This window comes from Oenanthe melanoleuca, chromosome 7 (genome assembly GCF_029582105.1).
Source record: "Oenanthe melanoleuca isolate GR-GAL-2019-014 chromosome 7, OMel1.0, whole genome shotgun sequence".
In the NCBI taxonomy this organism is placed as follows: Eukaryota; Metazoa; Chordata; class Aves; order Passeriformes; family Muscicapidae; genus Oenanthe; species Oenanthe melanoleuca.
In genome coordinates, this window is record NC_079341.1 from 24,247,045 (window position 1) to 24,267,752 (window position 20,708).

Below are 20,708 nucleotides of genomic sequence, written 5' to 3' on the forward strand. Positions count from 1 at the left end.
CACCACAAAGACCAAACAAGAAACAGCTTGACTCCAAGGTCCCAGATTTAGTAAGGGAAACAACATCAGAAATATCTATTTTACTTGGTCACAAAGGATGTCTTTTATTGCCTTCTTTTTTTTTTGCCAGAATCACTTGTAAGTTATAACACTGGATAGACCCTATGCTGACATTTTTGCCCTGTAAGGACTTTTTTTAAAGGCTACTGCTGTGTTTTACAAAGAAATTTAAAATCCTCCCAGAGCTGGCTGCTGAAAGTGATGCAGCCTGAGAGCCCCATTCTTTAGAGCAAGAGCAGCTTCTCTAAGTGCTGTCTGTGCTCCTGCCTATCTGCCAGGATGGGCTGTGCTGATGGTGTGCAGGCATGCACTGTCCTCACAGAGTTCAAGATATCTGTCTCCCAGCCCTTAAAATCCTCTGTGAAACACACATACCAAATTTCTCCCTCGGGAATCTCTTTCAGTCTCAAGTATCTCAAGCTGAACTAGCTTTTCAGATCAACAGCTCATCACATCAGAACACTTGTTTACAGCACTGCTTTACTCACTGATCATAATGCCTATCTTTTCCTTTAGTTCTCACTTTTCATCTTCCCAGGTACTTAGGAAATAATTTGTCAAATTTTGATCAGTATATTCACAAAATAAACACTTTATCCCCAGTCAGAGTAATATCACCTATATGTTTTATCATATTTTCTGCAATATAAACATTCATAAGCTCAAAAATCAAAACTATGGCTCTGAAATGGATACATCCCACGTTTTTTCAAGCCTTACACTACACCCTCCACAGAAATATCCTCACAAAACTATAAATATTCACTTTGATTGCTCATGGTTCAAGCTACAGATCCATGACTCAGACTTCAGTGTCAGAAAAGCATTATCAGATTTTAATATAATTTTAATAAAACTATTTTTCACCTTTTGTGTATAAAACCTAATAGAATCCATTTCCTAATTTCTTGTAAAACCCTTGTAAACGTTAAGTGACACTGTTCAGTTTTCCTGCTGGAAGGCCAGGCAAGGTAAACCTCTGCACCCAGCAGCACATTACTAAAATAGATACCACCAAGAATGTTAAGTTCTAAACAAAAAATTCCAAAATGTTTGGTTTGTTGCTTTTTTTTTCCTCAGATGACTCTGTCCTTTCCAGATTTAATGGACACCAAGATAACTTCCCTTGAAAAATAAAAGTAAACCTTAAAATTTCCAATATTTTGCTCCAACTGTATTCCCAATTACTTTAGAAATTGATTTTATTGTATGAAGTGTGAGCTAGGGATTCAGAATTTGAGCTGTACTAGTTATGACTGCCAAAATGAATCTTGTAGCAATCCTGCTCCAAAATTAGATTCTCATAATCTAATAAAAGCAGCTGATAATTTTCAATTTCTCAGAGGGAGAGAATATTTTATGGTGATATAATAAATAAAATACATTAAAGGGACCTAAAGAACTTTAATTCTTGATTTCATTGGGAGGTGCTGACACTGTCCAGTTCCAACTAAAATGTAGAAGCAGAGAGCTGCTTTTATCATCTCTAAAAATTGTAAAGTTGTGAAAAAATATAGACAGAATACTTATGGCAACATCATTTCAGACTCATTCAACCATTTTGTAATTCTTTGCACCTTAGACAAAAAGAGTAATAATAACTCCTATAATGATAATTACTGCAGTATTGAGAGGTGAGAACTTATGCACTGGTTAGACTGGAGAGGCCAGTAAGAGCTGGGGGTTCTGCCAGGATATTCAACCAGCCACAGACTGACCTTGGGAAAACACAGATGTACACAAATGCTGAGCAGGCCAAATTAAGCATTCTCAACAAAATGCTCAGATCTCTTGGAGGCAGATCAGAGATGACTATTTCAATCTCTGCTCATGTACCTCAGGCCTGACAGATCTGCTCTTATAGACGTGGAATAATAAGCAATGAACAAAAGATTTTTCTAAATAAAAAATAAAGCAATATGCAATGGCAGATTTCTTATTTCAACAACAGAGGGATTAGTACAGCAATGAACTTGGGGAATGATCATCATTCTCACCCTTAAAATACAATTGTCTTGTTAAATGCCAGAAAATGTACTCTCAAAACCTGGATTGTGACAGCTCTGCTCTTGACAGAATAATGCAGTCTCTGCTGTGACATGCCTGGATGACAGACGGCTTATTTTCTCCTTTTTAAAAAATGTACTTACTCATCTGATGAAAAATATGTTATTTCCATAGGTAGAATTAAAATGTCTTTTACCACAGGGTCACCTAAATGGCTGCTCAGGAGACATACTCTCCTTTCACCTGGTTATTAGACAATCTCCTGCCACCCAAGCTAAGGCTCCCCCTGGGCAAGGGAGGAAAGGTCGTGCCAAGCCATCCTCCCCTGTCACTTCCCTGCTGTGGCTGGAAGGTGCCTGTGACAATCCCAGCTGAGTGCAGGGTCACTGCCAGCCCTGCTGCTGCAGGAAAGCAGCCAGGGAGACCCAGACCATTGTAAGAGCAGTGTTGGAGGGACAGGAGCAATCAAAGAGGTGAAGGATGCTGTGCAGAGCTCTCTGTTTTGGTCTTGCTGAAAAGCCCACGTGTCCCTCAGGAGATGGTCACACCTGAGGAAGGCTGGCTTCAAACAGGACTGAGTCAGTCCCCACTTGCTCCCTTCTGCAGGAAAGTCCCAAAGAGGAATATTCAATGTGTTATTCATAAGCAAATCTCAGGCAAAGGGAAAAACTTTTTTTAAAATTAACACCACTGAAGGGAAAGCATTAATAACACAGTAACTTATTACAAAATAAACAATGAAAATTCAACTCCAAAAGCATGGTGTGAACAAAAATATGCAGGAACACCAAGTACAGTACTGAAGGTTTGATATGAATATTAAATGTGTTTTCTTTAGTCGAAGAAAACCAATGTGTTTAAACACACATGGAAAAAACCTGTTCCAAGAACCTCAGAGAGGAGAATTGGCTACTCAGGACTTGAAAACTGCACTCTCAATCTCATGGGTAGGCATCTGTCAGATAAACTCTCAAAACCTCGTTTGCCCAGCCAGCAGACTGCACACATCTCCCAACCTTGGAACACAGGAGAATTACCAAACCCCCAGCTGGCATTTTAAGATGCAGCTCCAGTACTGCTTACAATCTGGCTGAAGCTATATTAAGCTTTTCAGATAAAAAATGATATATGCAGTAAGCATATTAATATTAAAAAATACACGTTCAAAGCCTGAAGTTATGTCAAGTTTATGCCATATCAATGACTGCATGACATTTTCATTATTGGATGACTCTTTCCTCCAGCAATTACCTAGGCCAATGAGACATATGCCTGTATGTGTGAGATAGATCACACACCAAAGCAAATACCCAGAATTAAATTATATTCTGTTAATTATCACCTTGCAAAGCTTTGGGACATGTTGACTACCCCAGAATATGAGGAATAAAATCATTATTTTATCTTTCTCAACATCTTTTATATCAGTGTTCAGGACTCTTTGGAATTAAAAAAATCATGCAAGACTAAAAATCACCTGAAAACTATCATAAATAAAAAATAGTAGAAATACAGAAGGGCAAGATGAGACTTTCTAAGGGACTAGGATAACTCACAGAAAGATAAGATTTCTAATCATAATCTTGCAATAAAGTTATAACATTCTGTATCTCAGGGCCATTTTACACTAGTCTACTGTTCTTACTATCAGATGATAATTACAGGAATTAATAATATGAGAGGAATGACTATGCAGCTTTTAAATTCTGCACTTTCAATTAAAACATATACTAATTTATATAGATAGATATAGATATGGACATAGATATAGATACAGATATAGCTATAAATAGATATAAATTAAGATCTGTAACTCACTTATCTAGGTTTCCCTCTATCTCTCTTCCCACCTATAATTTGACCTACCTTGGTTGCCTACTCTATGTCTAAGCTAGGACAGCATCCCTCTACAAATGACAGACTTCAGAGGTGGTCCATGACCTTACCATGGACACCCTGTGTCACAGTGAGATTAGTTAAGTTCTGAAAGCAGCTCACACTCCCTTTTACATCTAGAGAGAGACAAATCACTGTCTTAACTTGGATGTCACAGTAGCAGACAGCAAAAGATAGATTAGCTGAGTCCCACCCAGGCCTTTTCCCCACGCTGTGCACTAACATCAGTGTTTGTATCTAAAGGAGGAAAAGAGAAAATGAACATTACATTGTTATCTGGTTTGTTATCGTTCACACACGTGGTTACATAATGGATCCTCTCCTATCTGGATTTTATCAGACTACTCCAACACCTGACAGATCAGCAGGCTACTCACCACACTGGAGAAACTGGGAAAGCACCTATTGCCAAAAGGCTTCAGCTGAGCTCATCTTCCAACCTATCTAAATGCAAGCTATGTGAGGCACATTTAAAAGATAAAGCAAAAAGCAAACTCATACATTTTAGAGATTGAAATGTGATTGTATCCTCAAAGCATGGTCTCAGCTACAGATAAGCTCAAGTAGCAATAAGTATCAAAAGGAAGAGCCCACACAATTTCAGTAGATGATAGAGATCACACACCTTTTAATATATCTGCAAATAGGATCCTATTTCCAACAGAGTTGGAGAAACTAAGGCACAACAAAACTCTTACACAATCAAATGCAAATCACCAACAGTTGGCTTTATATCCTATAGGGTTATTCCATGAGTCCTGGCAAACTGTGGGCAGTATATGGGCACCTGGAGACAGTCAGCACCAGCTCTACACTTAGCATGAAACTGCACATCCATTGTACTTGTGAGAGAGAGGCAGAGAATGTGTTTTGGGGTTTCACAGCTACAGAGAGATGGAAAGCACACAAGTGCTCATCAGTGCTGTGACTAGCCAGGGAGAAGATGTGAATTGCACTGGAAGATGTAACAATGAGAGGCAAATTCAAAAGTGGAAAAAAACCCAAAGCCAAAACAAACCACAACAACAAAAGACTTGGAAGGCATTGGTAACATTCCATGGCAGCTAACAAAGGAGGATCAACTGCTGCTAAACAAAGAAATGTGCTCATGCATCAGGCAATAAGCCAGAAACAACCTGTTAGAAAACACCAAGGCTAGTGAAATCCGGAAAACATACACAGGTTGTAGCAAGATTTTACTTGCATTTAACTTGCAGTTAAGTTCAGAGAAAAGGAGAATGGAAGCAGGACCAGATGACACTTCAGTGTGAAACTTGGCTGCCACAAAACAAGCTTTAATGGGACAGAACCACACCCTTTTCAGTAGTGGACCCTCATCTGGACCAGGCAGATTGCCAAACATCCTGTGACAGTTTAGCAGCTTTCAGGATCAGAAGGGGTTTGGAGTGAACAGGATACCTGAGGTGTGCAGGCAAGTAGCTGCCTCTAGTAAAATTATGTTAAGACCGTGTCCAGAGCCAGGTAGTTCTTTCCACATATCTTCAGATGCACACTTTTGCTTCATCCACACATCTTGAATTTCAACTACTCATTTTCAGACATGCCAGACACAATTTTGTCCCACATATTTGACATGGTCTTGCAAACACTGTCCCAGCTGTGTCTTCTATCAACTTACTGTTCTTTTCTGACACTGTCTAATTCCCTTATGTTGCATCAAATGCAAACTATTTATCTTTGCTTTTCATGGCACATTTCCAACCTCTTTACCTGTCATGACTCTGACATTTGCCTTGTCAAAAATGTCAAACTCCTCTGGCCATAGCTTTACATTTTCCAAACAAGCACATTATTGCTTTTTCCCATGTCACTCCATGTCTGCAAGCACTCAAATTCTTCCTCTTTTTAATCTCTACCTTGTGACTATTTTGCTATAAGAAAACCTAGAAATAATTATGCACCTGGCAGACTGAAACTGCCACCTGTGATGCTGATGAAGCCTTTCTGGCATTCCATCACCTGTGCCAGTATGTTTCTATACCCTCAGAAACTTAACTGCAAACCCCTTGGAGAAGAGACAGTATGTATTGTTAGCTGTTCCTCACAGCAGGATCCAGTGTGGTCTGGGAAGATAAGGAACTAAAAATAAGACTGCTCATGTACCAATTCTAAAATGTATTTCAACACTTCATATTTGATGACAGTAAGTTAGGGGCAATTTCTCTCAAGATCTCAGTTCTTAAAAAATCTGGCTTGCAGATGCATGCCATGCAAGTTCTTCCTAAAAGCATGACAAAGAATGGGTCTTTTTATGGTTTCCAACCACTGGCACCTCTTACCATACTAAAATGAGGCAAAACCTATGGTGATGTAATTCAGACAAAAAAGAAATCCAGGCAATACTGAAACAATTTACACTGTTTTGCTTGCAACAGATTTTCAGCTAAATCTTTCCCTTGCTGCTGCATGGATTTGAGTCTTAAGGGCAGTTTAATAACAGAAATAGCCTGTCCAAAGTGGTATAAGTTCAATTTCAGGCCTAAGTTCAATTTCAGGCCTGTCAGCATCAATGTTCTAGAAAAATAAAAATCTCTTGAGGTAATGTTTCAGACCATACAAAATTAGATGTTTTGCTTTGATGGAACTACACTGAATTACATGTTTGGAGAGTTTCCTATAGATTGAGAATATTCTGGAGTTATGCTGAGATCAAATCTGTGCCTTTCATCCACCTGCTAAAAGGTCCTACTGCACATCACTATCAGCTGAAAGTGATAACATCTCTTGTTCTGCAAGTTTCTTATCAACAGTCTGTGTTTGCCCACCAGCTTTGAATTGGTTTCACTGCATATTTCAAGTAGATGAATGCATTTCACCAGACTAATGTTGCTGTTTATCAGCACTGCTTGGCTCACAGGGTAGCTGGCTCCACAATCTAGTTGGAATCAAATTAGCTGTTGATAAATGAGTTGTAAATAAGTTGAGCAGGTGAATAGCTGTACATCACAGGTGTGCACAGCTTAACACAAGAGCTTCCTGAGAAAATTTTCAGAGTAGTTTCACATCAGTGAACCTTAAATAAGTGCAGCTATATATGTGCCTTTGAAGTGCAGACACGAGTTGACAGAAGCAGGAGGCTTCACTAGCTCCATGGAAGTGTCTGTGGGGAAAACTAGTCATGAACCAGCTCTCTGTGGTAATGAGATGGTCTCCTTTGGACAGAAGCCACACAGACACAGTGAGCCTCAGGCCCCAAGATAATGCAACAGCATAGATGTAGCCCAGAGTTGAGTGTCCCTGATCACCTTTGACAGTCAATAGTGACAGTTCTCTTCTGTCCCCAAGGAGCCTCTCCCTTCTCACCACCTAATTTGGCCTCCTAGTTCTGCACCAGTCATCAGCTGGTGTAAATACTCTGCTATGGCTTATGAGCTTTGAAGAGTTGTGATGCCTTCTGGAACAACAAAAGCAAAGGACAGAAAGTAAGCCCTCTTTTTAGAACTATAAAGTCAGCCTTTTCATTTCCTTCTTCAATCTGGCTTGGCATCATTTCCACACAAAACCTTTGGCTTCCTTTGTGTTTACAATGCACAGTTCAGGTGACAAATCTACGAACAGATCTCTCAACAGACTCTCTTGTCAGCTGCATACCCCACAAATGCTTTCACTGTTAACTAGCAAACCATTAAAGTCTCCAAAATGACAGTATGGCTGCCAATATTCTCAGCTTCAAACCACTAAGTACCTTTTCTTCTCTTCTGCTTTTTAGTTTAACAGAGAAAAAGTAATAATCCATCTCACCAATGACATCCTATCTGCGGTCCAAGTGCTCATCAAGCATCCAGAGTGGTTACAGTTGTATTCCTGGAATTGTTATTCTTACTCACTGGTTTTTTTCTCTTTATTTCCTTTGTTAGAACTGGAAGTTTACCTTCATTTACTATTTTCCTTTTTTGTCAGCTGTATGCAGAGGCTTTATTTTGGCTTTTCCTTCCTCTTTCTATTTTTTACCAGAATTCACAGCATTTTGTGCCTCTACTATTTGATGGGGTTTTTTTTTTAAACCTTTAAAACACCTTAATATTCCTTTTGCTGTGGATTTCAGTAGCTGAATGTTCCTGTACTCTTGTTAATAGCAGCAGCCCAAAGAACAGTTCAGTAAAATTTCAAAATCATAAACTTTCAGAAACTGGGTTTTTGCAACATGGACTTTCATGTGATCTAAAGCCAAAGTCCAGGGTGGTAAAATTGACTTAAATCACCAAACACAGATTAAAATCAGCTTAGCCAAGCTAAATTCTACCTAATGGCTAATGACCACTGTGATTATGAAGTGGATGTAACACAAATGAAAACTGCACATGGGTTTACTTACAGTTGTGACAGGTGGCTCCCATGTAGCCTGTGTTGTTGCAGTCACAGTAAAAGGTGGTCCAGGACTGGGAGCATTTCCCTCCATGTTCACAGTAGTTGGGTAAACACCTAAATTGAGACAGTTTTAAAAATTAATTAATCATAAATATTTCATAAATAATGTGCTGGGGGAAAAAAAAATCAAAACCAACAGAACTGTCTCAACTCCTCATTATGGCAAGAATTTCCTAGGGTTGAATTGGTGTGTAATGAAATAATTATTTCTTTGTGATTCATGTCCAAGCACTGAAGAAAACAACATTTAAGCTATCCAGAAGATATGTAAAGATCACTCTAAATAAAAGCATTCCACTTGTTAGCAATTAAAATGTCACGAACTTTCTGACCACAGAGCAAGACAAGTAGCAGGTGAAAATGCTATTGAAATCTTGTTCCAAAGGAGAGTCCCCTGTTCTCAAATTAAACAGGCACCACTCTTATCAAAATTAGGCTGAGTTACATTTGTGGTAACACTAACAGCATGCAAATCTTTGAAGTGAGAGGAAAAATATGCTTCAATTATGAGTTCTGTACTCTCTTATTTTCCTCATTTTAGTTGGTGTGCCTCTGAAGTATTATTGTGAAACAAATTATTAAAAGAAGAAAGAGGCACAACAGCATGCAGCTCAGGAAATGAACAGAAATAAAAGCTGTGGGAGATAAATTCAATCTCCAGGACAAGAAGTGAATGCTGATCTGAACTCCCCTGGTATAAACGCAGTCAGTGCAATGGAGTTACACCAGCTTAAATGGAAATAGATTGTTCTCTTATTTGCCTTTTTTTCTTTTTATTTTTGTTCCCCTCTTACTTTATATTAATCTCTTTTGCACAGTGTGTGTGACTTTTGAAAAATAAGTAACTTGTTTATACTGCTGATCCAATTGTGATGGGTGGGTGGAGAGGAAACAAGCAATCAATTTATCCTTTACACTACAGAACTCTATTAGGATTTGCTTTGCTGTAATTTGAGCTCCAAAACTCTTTCAATGCCCAGATCTTTCCAGGGTATTAGTGTGAAATCACTCATGCTACCTTGATTCTTTCTAGCTGAAGATGTGGTTTTATTGCAGTTCATCTCAACCTTAGGAAATTTTTTTTTGCGTATAAGTGTGTCTATTGCCCTTAGCAGTGGCTTTCAGTCTGTTTCTTCTAGATTACTTACACCCATTCCATGCATGCAAGCAGAAAATCTGTATGTCACTAACAGCCGTGTTCACCAGCCTTCTGAGCCTCATCAGCCAAGTTTTTGTCATTTACTTGAGTCCAAGGCTGTTTGGAGCTGCCAGACCTGGAGAACCCAAAGGAACCTGTTCATGTGCCCAGAGGCTTTTCAGAACAATCTCTTGTCCTCAATATGCTCCATGCTCATTCATACAAACTTCCATCTATTCATCTCTATCAGTGAGTCTAAGATTCATTCCAGAGCACAGGTTCACTTGATCACTGTTTATACCATTATACATAAAATTATAAAGGTAATAATATAAATTATATATTTATATTATAATATAAAGTTATTAACATGAAATGTTAATTTATTTTATTAATGCTTGCTCAATTACTGCAGTAATTATTTATTATTCAAATACTAGAGAAATAAGGAATTCAAGAAGAAAGAATGTTATTTATAACTATCTGTAACATTTTTTGAAACATTTTTAAGATATATTAGTCTTATAAAAATCATTGTCATGTATTCTATTAATTATTAAGATCAAATGAGGGTAGAGTATGAGAATTACATCCCTAGTTTTTGAGCTCTCCAGGAAGCTATTTCCACTGCTGTGGGAGAATGTCTTGCTTCTAAAACAAGAAAGAAACAAAGGGGAAGTCCAAAACCTCTGGGTTTGCCCTATCCTTAATGAGGCAGGAATTCTGAAAGGGATGAGATTTTGGCTTTTAATGTATGCTGGGCAATTATCTATCAGTCCACCAGCCTGCTGGTGCAGTGGGAGCCCAGGCAGCCCTTCTGCCATCACACCTACTCCTGGCAATACTGAAATGAGATTTAAAGCTTTGGGTCAATGCTGAAGGGAGCAGGAGCTCTCTGGGACGGTGCAAACAGGACTGTGAGGTGTGTCCTGCACACACAGTGCCCTGCAGGACCCTGCAGCCACCTGCACCAGCAGCTCCATCCCAGAGGCACAGCACAGGGCTACAGCAGCTCCTGGGGACGCAGGTGGTTTCATTTATTCTATTTGTACTTTGGTGGTGCCTGCCCTTGCCCTCAGCACACTGCCTTTAATTCCACTTGCTGTTTAGTGATAAACATTCCTTTATGTCACACGTGCAGCAGCAGCTCTATTCACATCACAGGGAGGCTGGTGAGAAGAAACATATGATGTTAATCAAGCTCTTTGGAGAGATAAAAGGAGTGCCGTGTTATTATCATAACTTACATCATCACTGTAATGGACAAATATGCTTTTTGCCTACTTTAAACTACCTTTTATTAATTAACCTAATGCAGTAGAGCTAATTACTAACCATTTGTGGTTTGCCAAAGGCCTGCATTAGAGGCTTAGCCACATTTATTCCCTTAAAACAGTTTCCTTTTAAAGAATTAACAAAGTTGAAGGTCACTTCTTATTTCTACTTGTCTTGTGAATGCAAACACTTTTTCTTCTCCCAACAATGCACAAAATGCTAGTCAAACAAACCATGTCAGCTTCTAATGATATTCATAAATTCGGAATTAAATCTTTTTTTATTCCTTAGTCTATTTGCTTTAATTAGCACCAACTGCATTTATCTTGTTTTTGGTCAGATAACTAACTCTTCTAAGAGCTTATGAAACAAATTTCTTTGCAACTCTAATAATTACCATAATCCCATTCTAGCTGAGCAGTTGTGTCTTCATTAGAAGCAAAATTTTTCCTAATTGTGAGAGAACTCAAAATTAAGAAATAGCTGTAATTAAAATTAATCAAGGCATGGATAAGTCACAGATTGTTCCATTTCTGAACTGTCCTAGATCCTCATGTTGAAGGACTTAAACACATGTAATTTAAAATATAAATTAATATTTGCATTCCAACAGAAGCAAACACTTTCAGCAAAAAATGCAGTGGTATCACAAAACATTTCATGGACAAAGATTTGCATCAGGCAGCCCCTGATCTATTTTTAATTGAAATGAACAAACAGCTTAACGCAATTTTTGCAAGTAACATAAATGAGACACTTGAAAATTTATGGATTTGCCTAAGAAAGTTTGTGACAGACCAGGGACTCTGATCTTCCCCATTTATTAATTTAATATATATCATGGTGAAAAATTATTTAAAAAAAAATAAAAATAAGTGAAGCAAATAAATTTTTCCCTTATTCAGCCAAGCTGGAAAATCTTACTCATCTAAGTGAGCAATATTCAGAGCCTGCACCAAAGCCTTCACTGTCCTTGGATGAAACATTCACCTCCAAAACCATCTGTGTGCTTCCTTTGAAATCAAAGGACAAACTGCACAGACATTAGGGGGGAGAAATTTGGGCCTTTGATGGGAATGATGAAGAAATAACAATGGCAAAATTACTTGAGTGGGAAGGCTGAAGGAGCTCTACACATTTGATGCTACACTTGACTGGAAATAAACCCAGTGTACTTTCAATAAGCACCTCTGAGATTTTCTTATAGTCAGCACAATACATCCAGCACTTCCACTCTACTCTTCTTTCTATTCATCACAGAGAGAAAGAAAAAAAAGAGCACACCCCTGAAATATCAAGAATGTAAATACACGTAATTTTCAGACAAGCAATTTTTAAGTCCCTAAAACTTAACAAAATGCTGTAACAAAAAAACACATGAAATTTTGGAAGATTATCTATTAATAAAGCATTGTCTAAAATAGTGTATCAAATTTGTTTTGTTTTCAGCATGTTTTCCTATTTACAGCCAGCAGATATTTCATTTATAATTTAAAAAAATAATATTATAAGAGATGACTTCATATAGTGGGCATATATGTTTGATGAAACTCATGGTGTTGCTGTAACAGACTATATTTTGCTTCAGTAAAATCGTGTCCTTCCACTAAACTCAAGAGATTGAGGCCAATTGCAACAGCATTGATTTCAGCCCTGTTGTGCTGAGCCATAAATCTGGGAAATTCCTTGCCAAAGGTTATTTTTGATACAAGAAATGGCTTCAAGGGGAGACTAGACAATCATTTCAAAGAGAATTTAGCAGTGCTACCAGATAGACAACGTATAACAACTTCAGAGGTTTACCAAGGGGAAAACTAATGAAGATCTGAGAGCATCAGAAGAAATACTGCAAGAGCACATCCCACTCTTATTTTCCCCTGGATGTCCTTTTGTGGTAAAATAGTGGGCTAGGTGTCCTTAACTAAAGGAAGGAAAAAGAGCTACCAGAACCAGAGGAAGAGAGATAAAGTGTGTAAAAGCAATATTAAAATGGGCTGCAAAAGAATTAACACTCTTCTGGTTTTCCTCAGCAGACATTTACTGCTAATCACCACACATTCCAAATTCTCTTTCCTCTTGCAGCTTTAGAAAACTGATCAGCAACTTACTAAAAATCTTGTGGCATTCTTTATTTTTAATTTTTAAGTCATCGATGTTTTCTTTCATAAATTTAGTGTGTTACGAAAACTCATGGAGAACAACGAGAACAAGAATTATGTAAACAGACAACTCCTCTTTTCCATGGTGGAAATCATCCAGTCTATCCTACTGAATTGATTTAAAAACAAACAAACCAATCAAAACAATACAAAAAAAGGCCAATAGCTTATAACAAAGGTAAGTTTTTCTTTGCAAGGTTTGCAAAACTTGATGAAAGGATTTCTAAAATATATTATCATTTGCACTATTGGTTGCCTTGGTTCTCAGACCCTGCACTGTGAGACCAACATTTAAAAGATCTGAACACTGATGCCAGCAGCCCTCAGGCATGTGAGTAGCACAGAACTGTGGAGGAGGTTGTGCTGGGACTGGCACTGGTGAAGGAAAAGCCTGTTGTCTGTGCCTTAGATAAAAGGCATTCTTTTAAGGTTTGATTGCTTTGTTGTTAGAACACCTACATTTTTAATATAGGTAAATGTGCTGACAGTTTGGCTTAGCATCAGCAGAAAGGATTTTATATAAATAAATTTGAGAAAGAAAAAAGGGAAACAAATAAACCATCCTGTACAGACAGCTGTTCCATTTAGAATTCATAATTTTACAAAGCAAAAGCAGAAAAGCCATCTGCAAAAATCAAACAAACAAAGAAAGATATGATATTCTACTTTCATCCCCATATCTGGCCTTTAATTTACCATGGCATTGCACATCCCATGGATTTTTACTTTAAAGGAGCAGCAATAAGAGTGAACTCTATCCAGGTTCCCCCCCCAAACTCAATTCCACACTCAAGTGGGATTTCAAGAGCTAATAAATTAACCCCTTACCTACTTTCAAACTGCATTCCTTCTCCACAGGGGTCTCATTCAGGACAAATTCTTTCTCCCACCCTAGTGAGAAGTCCCTACACTCATGAGGACAAAACTATCTCAAATTTCAGCACCCTTCCACGTGTAGAAGTCACTGCAGTTATAGGAAGGCATTCATCCTGCTCAAACCAATTTTTAACCCATCCTCCACAGGATTTACTGAATGATTCTGATGAATCTGAGGCATCTGTCTTTATTTTGCTCTGAAACACAGCACTTATACAGACTAGTGAACACTTCATGGTACTGGATTGTCATTTTCTGCAGCTGGTATTGCATGTATGGAAAAAGGACAGGGAAAACACAGTTAAAGAAGGGCAAGCAGGATGAATTTATGGTGTTATCCAAATAATCTGAGCATTCATTTTCATTCTCATTAAAGAAACACAAAGTCTAGAAAACTGCCCCCTCCTCAGAGATAGCATTTTCCACAGTGACTGCATATTTTTTTCCGGGAATTTGCTTTGTACAAATATTTTTTTGCTGTCTATCACAAAGCAAGAGCATCTGACAGTGTGATGATCATGCCCCAGTCCAAGAGCAGGAAACTGTGCTACATGGTTTTATTATACTTCATTGTCAATCAGCCCTTAAGCTATTGGAGAGAAGCCCTGCCATTACCTGCATTATTCAGCTGCTTTAAACACTAGAACAGATATGAGGAGATGAGGGGATGCTCCTCAGAATTACAGGAATTTTAATTCCAACAGCCAGGCTTTGGATGCCTGTTGGTTTGAATTTTTTAAATCCCTGCTTTTCTGCATCTTATCCTTCCATCTTAAAATGTGTGTGGTACTGAGAGGATTACAAGATCACACTTCAAAATTACACCACAAGGGTGTATTTTCAGTAATTTAGTTACATTAGCTAGCATGTCTAATTTGTGATATAGGTGCATACTTTAGGGAAGGACCCAAGAGACTGTTCAGCTCTCACAGAACATCATGTAGTCCTCAATTTCTAATACTATTTTCTTCACTGCATAGTGATCTTGACAAGGCATTAAGTCATTAAGACACATTTTTCCCTTTTTCATTCCCCAAGATGTAACATAGTTTGTATTTAAGATATCTTCCCCATTCCATTTCTGCATCCATTTTCGACTCCCAAACCCCATTCCAGTGCTCTGCTTTGGGTTTAGTATAGAGGAAATAGAAAAAAATAGAATTTCTCTAAGGACAATATGGTGACAAAGAAAGACAGGTTTCTAACAATATCCTAATTTTTTCTGAGCAAGCACAAAGCTAAGTGTTTTACAAAGTACCAAGCATGAGAAAGGGAAATTTTTTGAAAACTTCTTCCATTTTCATTAATTAATAAATATATAAACTAGAAGAAGATGTGAAACTTCAGTAGCCCTGAGCTATTTGTCCACTAAAAAAAGGCAAAAGAGACAAAAGATAAAGAGAAAATTTTCACTCACAGGACTGTAATCACCTTTTTAAGGTCAAAAAAAAAAACCATCAGAAGAACACTTATCTGCTTATCCTATAACTGGCCAGACCAGTTTCTCCTGCAGCATTTAAAGGAAAAAATCTAGACTGGGTATTCCAGCATCTGAAGGTGTGCAGTCCAAATTCTTTGTTTTGGCTGAGGATGGAGACATAGTTGGGCAATTCTCAAAGCAAACTTGGGATTTAGGCAACATTTTGAAAAAGGACATGACATCCCCTCTTATGTCTTCAGCTCATTCCAGCTTTGATCATCACACAAATTCAAGGAATGTGACGTAAAAACATCCCAGTCATTGTTATACAAAACCGAGGAGAGAAAACATAAGAGGATTTCCTGCAAAAAGAAAGTAATGTGCACTATAAAATAATTGTAATTTCTGCAGAGAAGGCATTAAATAATGAAGATAGAAAAACTACAGAGAGTTAAAAGGATGGATGCCAAATTGGGGGTTGGTTTTTTTTTTTAAAATTATTCTTTTTGCAGTACTTATTTATGCACTGCAGAATTTTATATGGGGTTAAATGTAATACTAAATGTTTGATATTTTAATACCAGCCTGGAGCTCTAACAAAAAAATTAAAATTCACTGGACATAATTAGCAAGAGTATTTCTTTACTTGCATGGCCAAGCTGGGGGGTGAAAGGATGATATGAAGTTTGGCTTCTGCTGCAGGGCATACATTAAATCTAAAAGGAGAGTTAAGAAATACAAAAAAACCACTATGCTTTTATCGGATTTATCCTAACACCCTTCACCTGCAATAGTAATTAATTTCCCAAGGGCCCATTTTGACAGTACAACACACGAAGCAATGTTAAGTTCAGCACTAAAAGTAAAGGAAGAAAAAGTAAAAAAATATTTTCTTTCTTACAAGTAAAAATTGATAATAAAATATAATAGAATCTACAAAGGAAATAGGCATAAAGCAGGTTTTAAAAGGTCAGCTCTATTTAGCAAGGAAAAAGAACACTTTAAGCTAATTTATTTAGAAAATACTATGAAGAATGTTCCCAGATAAAACATGGGCAGGGATAAAAGAATAGAGACTAAAGACACTATTTGTGAGCCACAACTGAAGCAGCTGAGGGAAGCCAACTTATGAATCAACTCCATATATTCCCTCCTTAATGAAGTTAAAACTGCAAATGCTAATCTCATTGCAGTGATTATTATGGATACCACATACCCCTCTCTCCATTTGGATCTGCTGGGAGAATTGGAACATGCAGGTGGGCCTTGGTTTAATAAAGATGGCAACATCAGTGTGTGCCTGTGTCTGCTCACTGATGCCACAGAGATGGGACTGCCAGGATTCAGAAGAAAATTTCTGAAGTCAGGTTTGTGCTCCTCGTGGCACATCACTGGAATTCCCAGGATGTCCTGCAAGATGTGCCATCCGTCCAGCTGCCAAGGTGAATTCAACACAAAAGTCTTTTCCTCCCCCTCTCCCCCAGGGTCACTTAAGGGAACTGAAGTCCCTGGTGTTGTCCTTGAAAAGTACTGTCAGTATTTGCTACAGCAAGGGCAAGGTGCCAGCCAAGTAAAAATAGGACAACCCAGTCAGAGCTTCATCAGCGCAAAATCAACACGAGCTGCAGCAATCAGATTAAAGTACCTCAGCAGCTGCAGGCAGGAGAGCAACACATGCATTATCTATGCAAACTTGTGAACCTGAGCCTAAAGAAAAGCAGGATCTGGCTATCCTTAAAGTTTCTTTATGGATAATGACAGGCTTAACACATAAAAGGCTTTCCTAATCTGAAGACAGCCCAGTCTAATGTACTGAAGTGCAAATCATGGGTAGAATTTATGACAATAAAACAATGGGTGTACAATACTGTGCTTCTCCATCTGCCTCAGCCCCACTTCTGTCCAGGGAAACTGCCACCAAAAAATCTATCTCTTCAAGGCATTTCAGTTATGGCAGGATCAACAGAATGATAAAATTTCAGACTCCTTAACAGAGTTTTCTTTGTCACTGGGCAACAAAAATACCTCATCCTTTGTGATGGAGCTGAGGAGCTAAAAACATGAATGGAACCAATGTCATTATGGGTGTGTTCCAAGAGGATTTGCCTCAAAAGCCTGGTGAATGCAAACATTTGTCCAGCACTACGCTGGGGGGCAAAAGAGGCTATTTCCATATGGGGTGCCAATTCAAAGGAAAAAGAGACTTTTCTACTCACCACAGCTCTTCAGCACAAGTTACCCCAATGGCAATGCCTCCTAACACCTTTCCTTAGAGGCTTTGGAGGAGCTGGCAGGGGAAACCACACGAGATCTCACCTGTTTGTGTACACACAAAGTGCAAGAACTCCTGCAAATGGAATTTTCTTCTCTGAGATTAGCACTGCAAAGCAGCCTGTCCCACTGCATGCAAGAAGTGCATGAGATTATTCAAGCCATGCTTTCAGGCTCCAGGCAATACTGCAGCCCCTGCTGCTGTATTCCAAGGGGTCCATCTGTGGTAAGAGCAGCCAGCCTTGCTCAGCCCAAAGGGAGCATCTGTGCTGTATGATGGAGGACTGGAAATCCACTGCGTTTCTGGACTGAGGTTTAATGATTTTCTGGCACATTTTCCTAATAACCATGGTAACTCTTGAGCTGCAGTATCTCTTGAGCCCACATTCCTGCATCTATTCTCTGAACAGGATGCCAAGCACAGTAAACAACCAACTCAGCTTCAGGACTAGAGCTAGTATTTCTAGTCACAAAATCTGGCATTTGAGCCAATTGCTGAATGGGAAATCCCAGAGCTTCTCATCTCTGTGGCCAAATTCCCAGCATCTGCATATTTGTTTTCCTACCCATTTCATTTATTTTTAAATGAGAGGCTGACTGAATTTTCCCCAGGCTATGCCTTCCATTGTTGGCCCACACACAGACAGACCCACACACCCACTATTTCCACTGACACAAAGGAAAAGAAAACACAGTGCAGAACATATTAGTACTTAGCAAAATTCACACTGAGATTCAAATGTATTTTGAGATTAGCCCAGCTATGACATAATATATTTTGTTTTGAACAACAGAGGTACAGAGAGCTGCATACAATGAAAACAATGTTTTAGAAACAGTGAGGGACTTGGACTTCCTAGTCCTAAGTTTATCACCTCACTCCAGACTTGCTTCAGATCAACAGTGCCTCTCCTTCAATTTCCTTACTCTGACAGTGCCACAGCAAAAATGCTGATGAAATTGTTCAAGAGCATCCCAGTGAACAATTTGCCAGCTTCCAGCCATCTGTGGCTTATGAATTCATGTACGCCTTACTGGATTTTCCTTTACATTTGACCTCTACAGCATCTAACAACATTCAATTTGATGTTGTGTAAGATTTGAACTTGTGAAAAACTGCACATTCTTGTTTATTATTCACCTCCTTCATGCTGCTCCTCATCACACAACTCTGCCCAGCTCTCTCTTCTCCAGGCTGAAGAGTCCAAGCCTGTTTCATCTCTCCTTGTAGAGAAGAGTTTGCAGCACACCAAAGAACAGAGTGTCAGTTTAGAAAGAGTTATGAGGGCTGAATGTCAGACTTACAGACTGTGCAGTCAGAGCTGCACACACTCCTCTGAGTGGCCCAGACAGGACACACTCCCTGCAAAAGGCTGGTAAGGCCAAGGAGGAGGTCAGTGAATACATCCAACTGGATTTGCATTTCATCTTTTAGCAACTAAAGTAAAGGGTTGTGAAGGGATCCATACAGAGCCGTTATCTTGATTTACTAGGGGGAAGATGCTTCTCTAGTTATCCAGTGCCTCAGTCCCTGCCTTCTCCAAACTTCTCACATTTATACAACATCTGAAAGAGAGACAGGCACCTCCAAGAAGCCACAGGATCTCAAGAAAACAAGGAGACAAGTAGAAGGGAATCAGGTTACTTTTCTTTTCATCAAAGGAAAAAACACCATTAACCATAATGGAGTTTAACAACCATTATAGACATCATGAAATTTGCAAAGAAGATATCGCAAAAAAACCCCAGAGCAATAAATTCTGCAATCACATAGCTTTCTTTTGAGTTGTAAAAATGAATAATGTGGTTTTTAGACTCAAAAACAGCAAATCAGGACATATGAATAGGAAGTGCTGCTCCTTCTCTCCCATTTCATATATATCTCTATACGTCAGGTTATTAAAAAAACCCCAAAAACATTAACTTTGGGCTACACAGTCCCTACTCACAGCTGCAGCACTGCCTTAGGTTGTCTAAGAGATACATCTACTAAAATGAGCTTTCTCACAGGCCTGAGACTTTCTGAGCTGATTTCCTGAAATATTTATCCCATGTTTTTGGTGGTTTTTTTTTTACTTGTTTTGTTTTTTATAATTATTACTTTTTATTTTTAATTTATGCACTATTATTGTTGACATTTCAGAACCTCCAAAGCAAGAACAAGGCCCAGCTGTTCCAGCTGCAGGAAAAGCCTGAACTAATGCAACAGAGCTGGAGGGAACTTGGAAGATCACTCAGTCCATGCTCACACCCCAAGGCAGGATCACCCACACCCATGTTCATTATTTCTCACAGACTCATCTGACTTTTCCTAAAGCCTCTGTGACAGAGGCTTGACAGTCTCCTCAGGCAATCTGTGCCCCAGCAGCTCTCTTGTACATCCTGGGCAGAAAGGATGATTATTCCCTTTCAGCACCTAAGACCATTATGCTGCCTCTGTCAGCAATCTCTTCTGGTTAAAGAATTTAGTCAACCTTTCTTTGCAAGGGATGTTTTCCAGTCCTGTTTTGTGGGTTTAGTTTTTGTTTTTTTTTTTTTTTTTTTTTTTTTTTTAATTTTTTTTTTTTTTGTTTTGTTTTTGTTTTTGTTTTTGTTTTGTTTAGAGGAAGCCTTTGAAGAAACAGTTTGGGCTCTGTATATCTTTAGGGAGAACAGAAATTTACTGCTAGCAAACCTAAAAAACAAAGTGGGAAGCCTGGTTAGTGTTGACTAAACAGTGTTTGCTCATCCCCCTGCTACTCCTCACTTGGACAAATTCACCCACCTGTTTTATTCACTGGCTGATTTCTGTTGCATAATTTGTCCAGCTGCCAGTAATCCCAAATTTCAAAATTAAGGCTGTAGATGACAAGAGCCTAGTATTTTGGTATCAGTACTGTGGCTCAGGGCTCCTGGCTAGATCAAGCTAATGGCTTCAAGTATGTTTTCCTTCTAAGCCAACAGGATAAAACACCACATGAAGAAAACAGCAAGTCTCTAACTGCATCCCTAACCCAAGTCCAGGAGGCTCTTTGGCAGGGTCAAGAAGTCTTTGCAAACACTGGAAAATACTGAAGAGGGAAATGAGTAAGTGAAAAAACAATTAGGAAAAAGACATTTTCTTGTATGTTGCTGTTTTGGATTTTTTCTTCTCTAGAGTCAAAGTACTTAGCAAAGTGCATGTTGTGTTTGTAAAGCCCTTAACTTGCAGGTGGAGGAGGGAGCCATACACCTAGAG

The 20,708-nt window shown here is 38.7% G+C and overlaps 1 protein-coding gene across 1 annotated transcript in view; it reads right to left on the reverse strand.

Annotated features, from left to right (window-relative positions):
* CNTNAP5 (contactin associated protein family member 5) overlaps window positions 1-20,708 on the reverse strand; it is a 263,702-nt gene that overhangs the window by 93,203 nt on the left and 149,791 nt on the right. The window contains exon 11 of the mRNA XM_056496452.1: window positions 8,300-8,406. Within this exon, the coding sequence (XP_056352427.1) occupies window positions 8,300-8,406 (107 nt within the window). The remainder of the gene's footprint in view (window positions 1-8,299; window positions 8,407-20,708) is intronic.